This window comes from Sardina pilchardus, chromosome 10 (assembly GCF_963854185.1).
Source record: "Sardina pilchardus chromosome 10, fSarPil1.1, whole genome shotgun sequence".
NCBI classification, from domain to species: Eukaryota; Metazoa; Chordata; class Actinopteri; order Clupeiformes; family Clupeidae; genus Sardina; species Sardina pilchardus.
Genome location: NC_085003.1, coordinates 18976285 through 18985816, shown reverse-complemented (window position 1 = coordinate 18985816; position 9532 = coordinate 18976285). Strand labels below are relative to the sequence as shown.

At 45.4% G+C, this 9532-nt stretch overlaps 1 protein-coding gene across 2 annotated transcripts in view; it reads right to left on the bottom strand.

Moving 5' to 3' along the window:
* Positions 1–9532, bottom strand: part of LOC134093876 (protein MTSS 2-like) — a 36847-nt gene extending 27315 nt beyond the window's left edge. For both annotated transcript variants that reach the window (XM_062547168.1, XM_062547169.1), the window contains exons 1-3: positions 8957–9532; positions 2218–2279; positions 532–605 (exon numbers count right to left, since the gene is read on the bottom strand). In XM_062547168.1, coding sequence (XP_062403152.1) covers positions 532–605; positions 2218–2279; positions 8957–9025 — 205 coding nt within the window. In that variant the 5' untranslated portion in view covers positions 9026–9532. The remainder of the gene's footprint in view (positions 1–531; positions 606–2217; positions 2280–8956) is intronic.

The following is a 9532-nucleotide window of genomic DNA, read 5'->3' as shown; positions in this document are numbered from 1 at the left end:
AACAGAACGTCCGCACGTGTGTGTGTGTGTGTGTGTGTGTGTGTGTTTCCATGAGAGTATGAGCATGTGTGTGTGTGTGCATGTATGGATGGTTGTGTCCCATATTCTACTACTCTATCAGATGCCTGCACTTTCCACCTTGTTTGACTGTTTGCACTCAGAACTAACAAGTGAGAAGTGTGTGTGCTGCTGTTGGGCCATATGACACACATGTTGGGACATTTCATCTCTCTGTATTCCAGTCCAATCATTCCCGTCGCTTTGTAAGCTTGCCTGCTGAATTGAACAGATTTGGACAGGCACGAAATAACCCCCACCACTCCGACACACACAAAGCACAGATGCAGGCAAATTCCTACAGCACGCACACACAGATACACACACATAGATGTGCATACACACACACACATAATCCTCCCCCTCTCTGTCTCTCTCTTCCATCATATAATAGAGGATGTTTTGATTTGATGGTGTGTGTGTGTGTGTGTGTGTGTGTGTGTGTGTGTGTGTGTGTGTGTGCATGTCCTTTACCTCTTGCATTTGTGGCCATGTCTGCAACTTTCTGAAAGGCATCAAGGAAGGCAGCTGCAGCCAGCACAGTGGTCCTGTGAAACACACACACACACACACAGAGAGAGAGAGAGAGAGAGAGAGAGACACACACACACACACACACACACACACACAGAGAGAGAGAAAGAGAGGAAGAAAATGAGAGAGGGGAATGTTCCATCAGCCAAATCTGATCCACGCACTATAATTCAGAATGTGTGGTGTTGAGTCCTGTGACATACACCAGTGACATGCTACTGCATCTCCAATAACTACCAGATTACACAACACTATTTTAATAATACATCACAACACAAGGCTATTTTATAATAATACATCACAACACAAGGCTATTTTATAATAATACATCACAACACAAGGGATATTTTATAATAACACATCACATGAATCATGTTGCTTTCTTTCATTTGCAAATAACAGTATGGGAGACAGGGAGGGGGCAAGAGAGAGAGAGGGGGGGAGAGAGAGAGGGATAGAGAGAGAGAAAGGGAGAGAGAGAGACAGAGGGGGAGAGAGAGAGAGGGAGAGGGGAGAGAGAGAGGGAGAAAGGGAGAGAGAGAGAGAGAGGGAGAAAGGGAGAGAGTGCCAATAAAGCATATTTGAATTGAATTGAATTGAAATTGACAGAGGGATAGAGAGAGAGGGAGGAGATGGGAGACTGGAGGATGGGTGCCTGGGCGATGGGCGTGTGAAGTCATGTATGAAGTATATCTCTAATGTATATATCTATGGGTCTAATGTATATATCTATGGGTCTAATGTATATATATATATATATATATATATGGGTATAATGTATGGGGTATATATCTATGGGTCTAATGTATATAGTTATGGGTCTAATGTATATATATATGGGTCTAATGTATATATCTATGGGTCTAATGTATATATCTATGGGTCTAATGTATGTATCTATGGGTCTAATGTATATATCTATGGGTCTAATGTATAATATGCACTTAGTCTTTTGAGCGTTTGTTATGTGTTATGGTTTGTATAATAGTATTGTTTTGTTATGATTTGTCCATTGTTAGAATTTGACATTTATTTTGCTATTGTCCTTAAATTTAGCCATACCATGCTATAGTTATTGTTATTATATAATTAACTGAGTGACTTATTTGATTGCTATTCTCATTTCATTGTTTTATTTCTCATTAGGTTAGTGCTTAATTGATTGTTTTATTGATAATATTGCTATTCTCCCTTTTTGTAATTGTTCACTGTTATTTAATTTGTATTGTTATTTATTTGTATGTCGCTTTGGACAAAGGCGTCTGCTAAATAACCATAACCATAACCATAACCATAACCATAACCATATATCTATGGGTCTAATGTATGGGGTATATATCTATTGGTCTAATGTATATATCTATGGGTCTAATGTATTTATCTATGGGTCTAATGTATATATCTATGGGTCTAATGTATTTATCTATGGGTCTAATGTATATATCTATGGGTCTAATGTATATATCTATGGGTCTAATGTATGGGGTATATATCTATGGGTCTAATGTATGAAGTATATATCTATGGGTCTAATGTATGAAGTATATATCTATGGGTCTAATGTATGAAGTATATATCTATGGGTCTAATGTATAGAGTATATATCTATGTGTTGGCCATTCTTACCTCAGCTGGGAGTGGAGCTTAGTGGCTTTGGCAGTGAAGTCTTCCCACACAGGATAAGAGTTCTGCAGAGAGAGAACAGGAAGAACAATTATAACACCTGCACACACACTTTATTAACACACACACACACACACACACACACACACACACACACACACACACACACACACACACACACACACACACACACACACACACACACACACACACACACACACACACACACACAGGGTAAGAATTCTGAGGAGAGAGAAAAGGAACAACAGTTATAACACCTGCACGCACACCTTATTAACACACACACATTATTAACACACACACACACACACACACACACACACACACACACACACACACACACAGAAACATTCCAACGAATCTGACACATTCCAATGAATCTGACATCCAGAGATCAACAGACAACACACAAATGCGCGCACACACACACACACACACACACACACAGATGATCTCCAGATGTCTTGTTGTGTGCTGAGAGACACAGCACTTGAAGCTCTCGTCTCTTACACAAACATTCTCAGAAAAAGGGCCTCCAAAAGCAGCCTGCCTGCACTAACAGCAGTCACAGAGACTATGGAGAGAGGGAGAGAGGGAGGGAGAGAGGGATGGGGGGGGAGAGCGGGGGAATAGGGAGAGAGAGAGAGAGAGATAGAGAGAGGAGAGAGAGAGAGAGAGAGAGAATCTGTATATTTCAATCTATTTCAACAATAATGTTCTGACAATGACACAAATAACACTGAAACAGTCCAGAAAAAACAATCTGAGTTGGTTTGATTCAGTCTATCAGTTAAAACAATCTGAGTTGGTTTGATTCAGTCCATCAGATAAAATAATCTGAGTTGGTTTGATTCAGTCCATCAGTTAAAATAATCTGAGTTGGTTTGATTCAGTCTATCAGTTAAAATAATCTGAGTTGGTTTGATTCAGTCCATCAATTAAAATAATCTGAGTTGGTTTGATTCAATAATCTGAGTTGGTTTGATTCAATAATCTGAGTTAGTTTGATTCAGTCTATCAGTTAAAATAATCTGAGTTGGTTTGATTCAGTCTATCAGTTAAAACAATCTGAGTTGGTTTGATTCAGTCCATCAGTTAAAATAATCTGAGTTGGTTTGATTCAGTCTATCAGTTAAAATAATCTGAGTTGGTTTGATTCAGTTAAAATAATCTGAGTTGTGAGTACAGATGTGTCTGAGATGTATGTGCATGGGAGAGAGGGAGAGAGGGAGAGAGAAAGAGAGAGAGAGAGACAGAAAGAAAATGAAAGAAAAAGAGCATACTTTCTGGAATGCCATAACGCTCACCGCTCATTGCCCATTTCTGCTGATCCGTCAGATTCCATCACACAACACACACACAACACACACACAACACACACACAACACACACACACACATACAACACACACACACACACACACACAACAACTGGAAAAATACTCAATTACACATTGTTTCGTTCAAACTCTCAAATGTCGCTCCATCAAACTTTTAGAAAAACCTGGGCCAGTGAGCGCAATTGTGTACATCCGTGACTACTAAAAGCCTGCTTACATTCTCCCTGCTGTTCCTACCACTCTGGATGCGGCCCAGAATAGAAGCCATCCCCCGCGGACCGGGCCCTGATCTGGACCGCACCCGGGCCAGACTCCAGCCTCAGTCTGGGATCACGTCCAATCAGCCGCATGAGGTCATGGCTTACAAAAGCTCCAAAAATGTAAACAGCTTTATAACTGTTTCAAGACATGGGATATGGCTGTGCCAGCTCTCCCAGAATGGCAGGGAGAGAGAGAGAGAGAGAAGGGAAGAGAGAGAGAGAGAGGTAGAAAGAAAGGGAAAGTGAGAAAGAAAGAGAGAGAACAAGAGAAAGAGAAAGAGAGAAACGCCACTCCTAAAAAACAGCAAACCACAGCCTGTTCTACACCCAGTTTTACTGTGACGATGTGGGAGGATTCCCCGTTGGTCTCTGAATGGTTGAGGTAGAGGCATAAACAGACACACAGCTACCAAGGCCAAAAAAGCCCTGAGCACCACGCCACCTCTGGCTCTGATGCGGCCCACATCCGGCCCAGTTGTGCAGCAGAGCCGAGCGTGCCGCTACATGCGGCTCCTCTACACCCTGTTTTACTGCGACCCAGTGGGAGGATTCCCTTTCGGCTCCATGACTCACTTCTGATCCCTGAACAACCGGACACACACACACACACACACACACACACACACACACACACACACACACACACACACACACACACACACACACACACACACACACACACACATACTGTACACACACACACACACACACACACACACACACACACACACACACACACACACACACACAACCCCAAATGGCTTCTGCTGGAGACGGCTGCTGGCAGCCTCTGCTTGATAGCAGATGTAATGTGATGTGAACCACTGTGTGTGGTAACCTGGTTTTAGCAAACCCCTCTTCATTGTCCCAGCTAAATGGGCTTCATAACAGTAGTAATAATAATTATTAAGTCTTTATTCATATTGCACATGCACTCAAAAAGCAAGTTTAAAACGTGCTAGCAGAACTAAACATCTCTCTCTCTCTCTTGCTGGCATGTAAATCCATGTTGTATTATAGAGAGGATACTGATGGAGTCACACCAGACCCCTGACACCAGGCCGGAGTGCAGAGAGCCAATATGGGCAATACAGGGGCCTGATGTGAGCCAGCACACTGGGCTCCAGAGAGGCCTCTATATCTGGAACACTTTTATTATCTCAGAGAGAGTCCTCTCCCTTATTATATCTATTGGTTCCCATCACGTTCTCCTCCCGCCTCCAAACCTGCCAATCAATACGGCGTCCTCTCCCCTGCCTCTCATCCCTCACTCCAGCCTCCTGCTGTCACACTAAATGAATTTGCAGTTATTCAGCACTACAGCTTTCACATAATGAGCGCACGTGCAGCCCACTGATTTTACATCAGGCCGGTGAGCTACTGCCTATTGATCTGGCCAGTTCACGTGGGCACGGGGACAAACGCAACCAGAATAGCCATGATGACAGTGCAAGAATCCAATTTACCATCCAAACTGTGGATGCTTTAGGAAGGATGTTTGGATTTTTCATTAAAAAGTCTTGTGCTGCATTGTTGCAGTATTAAACTCATTGGTTAATATTGTTATTCTATGATTTTATCATCACGTGTGTGTGCAGTACTATTAGCCAGTTCTGTTAAGAAAGAAGGGTGCAATAAACCGACGTGAGGGCTCAGATGGGATCAGCGGTTTGTGGAGGCCGTCAGGAGATTGATGAGATCTCGTCCCCAGCTGACACCGCACAGATGTGAGCCGCGTGCGTCCGGTCCCTGGGAATGTATTGACACGCTGCGCTAACACGGCCAATAGGAGCGGAGCGCCGAGCAGACCCTGGGGCTTTGTTATCATCACAGAGGCCAGTGGACTGACCCCTAATCACACCCCCGGCTGACCCTGCCGGAGCTAGCGCTGTTACGCGGAATACAGGAACTAACACACTGTAACAACTGGACACACGCTTAGCAGTACTGCACAGTACAGACGCTTAGCAATAATGCACAGTACAGACGCTTAGCAATACTGCACAGTACAGACGCTTAGCAATACTGCACAGTACAGACGCTTAGCAATACTGCACAGTACAGACGCTTAGCAATACTGCACAGTACAGACGCTTAGCACTACTGCACAGTACAGACGAGTACAGCACAGGTACAGACTGTGGCTGTGGATGTTTTCCAGATGGTACAGCAGCTCAGCTCAACTTAGCAAGTGACCGACCAAGCCCTGGTGTGGCCCTGGTGTGGCCCTGATGTAGCCCGGATCTCAACCGGGTTCCTCTCTTTTCCAGAGCCAGCAGTGTCCCGCGGTGATGTTGTTCGGTGTCCACCATCTTTGATTGACACTGAGCAGCAGAGCCAGGCGCTGGAAGCCGACCGAGATCGAGATCGAGACGGAGACAGAGACGGAGGCCTCAGTGCTCTCGCTCTGCTCAGTGTGTGAGCTCACGTCTGACCCACCGCCCCAGTCTGGCTGTTCTGTTCTCCGCCCCAATCAGGCCACTGGACACGGTCAGCAGCAGCAGTGAGCTACGAACCGCAGCCAGAGCAAGGACACTGACAGCCTCCATCTATCAGAGACGATCTACACACACACACACACACACACACACACACACACACACATCAGAGCCTATTTACACACTCCATCACCAGATTCCAGGCGCGTGCCGTAATTTTCAGCTCTGGCAGGCGATGGAATAAAAAAAGACACACACACTTGCACTTACAATGCATACACACACACACACGCACACACACACACACACACACACACACACACACACACACATACACATATACACACACACATATGTGTGCACATGCACACATAATCACGCACATGCACACTCACACAAATTCCTGATAGATTTGACATGATTCCAGTTGAAAGGTCCAAGTTAGGGTAAGTGGAAAGAGAACCTCATGATGTCATAACATTAACACCCCAACTATTCCAGAAGTAATAGAGGACTATTTGTGGGGCAATGGAAGGAGTCTGCGCTCTCTGTGTGTGTGTGTGTGTGTGTGTGTGTGTGTGTGTGTGTGTGTGTGTGTGTGTGTGTGTGTGTGTGTGTGTGTGTGTGTGTGTGTGTGTGTGTGTATGTGTGTGTGTGTGTGTGTGTGTGTGTGTGTGAGTCTGCCTCAGTGTGTGTGTGTGTGTGTGTGAGAGAGAGTCTGCCTCTCGGTTGTTGCAGGGCTGTCAGCAGTGATATTAACAACAAGGGAGCGAGTGAAGGGGCTTGAGAGGGAGAACAGTGAGGGGGAGAAAGTAAAAGAGAGACAGAGCAATGAACACAGTGAGAGGAGAGAGAAAGAGAGAGGGAGCAATGAACACAGTAAGAGGAGAGAGAGAAAGAGAGACAGAGCAATGAACACAGTGAGAGGAGAGAGAGAGAGCCCAGTCAGGAGGATGAGATAGACAGACTGAGCGAGAGGAAGAGAGAGAGAGAGGGAGAGGGAGAGAGAGGGAGAGAGGGAGGGAGAGAGAGAGAGGGAGAGAGGGAGAGAGGGAGGGAGAGAGAGAGGTGCAGTGATTGAATCTGACTAATCCGATGAGTGATCGCTGAGGTCAGCACATGAAAAAGTGAAAGAGGATATTCCATATGATGCCCCGCTCAACGGCCTGCATTCCATGCCACTGGCCAGGCCGAGGGTCACCTACGGCTCGTTTCCCATTGGCTGGGCCCACGTGAGACATATTGGAATTCATTACTTAATTAGCAACTCCCTAGCTAGCGCATGCCCGTCTGATTGAGGCTGAGCCGCACGCGTGATCCTGAGCGCTGACTGATGAGCTGTCTAGCAGACAGGGTGGCACAGGGTGGCACGGGTGCTGGCGGGGCAGGAGAGTTGAGCCCACATGCCCCAGGGCCTCACCTACTGCATGTCTCCTACCACACACACACGTGCCCAAACCGCCTAATGCAGAACAGCCACGGCCGCCAGGTCTGGCATCACTTCTCATCTAAAGCCCTCTCCTGTACCTGTGAGTGAGAGAGTGTGTGTATGTGTGTGTGTGTGTGTGTGTGCTGGCTATGTGTGTGTTTGGGGGGTGGGTCTGTAAGGGTGGTGGATCTCTAAGTAGGTGTAACCTATGCACCTGTGCCTATAGGTTTGTATTTAACACATTATTTCTTATGTTTTGACATTTAAGACGCCTGGCCTACTTTCCGGCTGTGTATACCTGAAATATGCCAACTATGTCAACAGGGCGTCGCCTAATCCAATTATTGTCTAAATAAAATAGGTTAAATAACAGCCTCTGAGACTGAACTGAAGATCTTTGAGCAGTCTTTACTGTTCGTACCCTTGTACGTTATAACCTTATATTCGTATCTAATATCAAACGCACTACGCTGTTACAGGTTTATCATAGTAATCAACCTTGAAGCGTTCCGTTTGATTTCTGGAACTTTATTTAAATGGAACACGTTTGTTTGTCCTCGATACGAATGATATCCTCCAGAATGTATTTGCAGTGTCCCACGCACACGGTTAGATAAGGGGAGCCCTTCCAAAGAACAAAAACGATAACATTTAAAACTGAACATCCAGGCAGGGTTAACTCCTATTGTGCCAACTTTCAGCCACACAGATACTGTTAGTTACAATAACATCCGGCGCTAATATTTGGGTGCTGTCGCCTCACCGACCCCCCTCGCCTCAGAGAATAGATGTCTACTCAAAAAAATCAGCACTTCAGAGGATTTGTTGTTTTAGTCTCTTTAATTTCAGTGACCCAGTATGATGGTTAAAGCTGGATTTAGTGCTAAAATTGACTAGAGGCTACACGTCGCCTGAGCATGGCTGCGTAAGACGTGTAACAATAGTGGCTACATTGTTACAACATGCTGATGTACTCCCTTTGATGCTCGCGAGTGGAAAAGACGAATGAAGAACGAATAACTGTGGCTGTGTAGCCTACCAACACAAATTGGTACTACCAAATTAATCTGCACGGATTTAAAGGGCTCCGTGGTGTTTTGTGGGCCATAACAAAGCGATTTCCCCCACGCTGGTAGTCCACCAGTTCAGAAACAAACCCTCACTGGCGTAGGCTTGAGCGCCCCGAGTCATCCGAGAAAACCAAGGCAATGAAATGGCAAAGATCATTCACACTGCACATGGCGTGCTGTCTTACCTTCATGTCGTTTACAACAGCCTGGAATAATCCACCCAGAGCACCGCACTCCCTCTCCACGCTCTCCATCTCCTCTCAAATCCTCGAAGCACTAAGCGCTAAATGAATGAATCTGTGAGAAATTGACTACAATAGCAACAGTCATTTCAACAGTGAGAATAGTAGATTCCTGTTTCCATAACTGCACGTCAGAAAGGAGTCTTCATTCAGCAGGCAAACGAGAGTGGCGAGAACAACGTCAAAAAGCGACGGCAACAAAAACAAAACAATAAACCAGCACTCCCGGTCCCCGGTCCTGAAGCCGTGGCGATGATAGGGTCAAAAACGGGGTTGCGCTTCCCTACCCCCAATCTACACTGGACTCACGAACAAAACGAAATGACTCCCGTGTATCCGTTCATGTTCTCGCAGAAGTTTAGAATATCCTATATGAATCCAAAACACGGGTGCAATGGCGACACACGTCTGCGCTCTATGGTCCTAACACTTGTGATATGGGTGTTAGAGAGGACTCAATTGTAAAAGCCCTGAGACAGCAGGAGAGCTGAAATCCGACCCCCGAAACGTGAAAGCGAC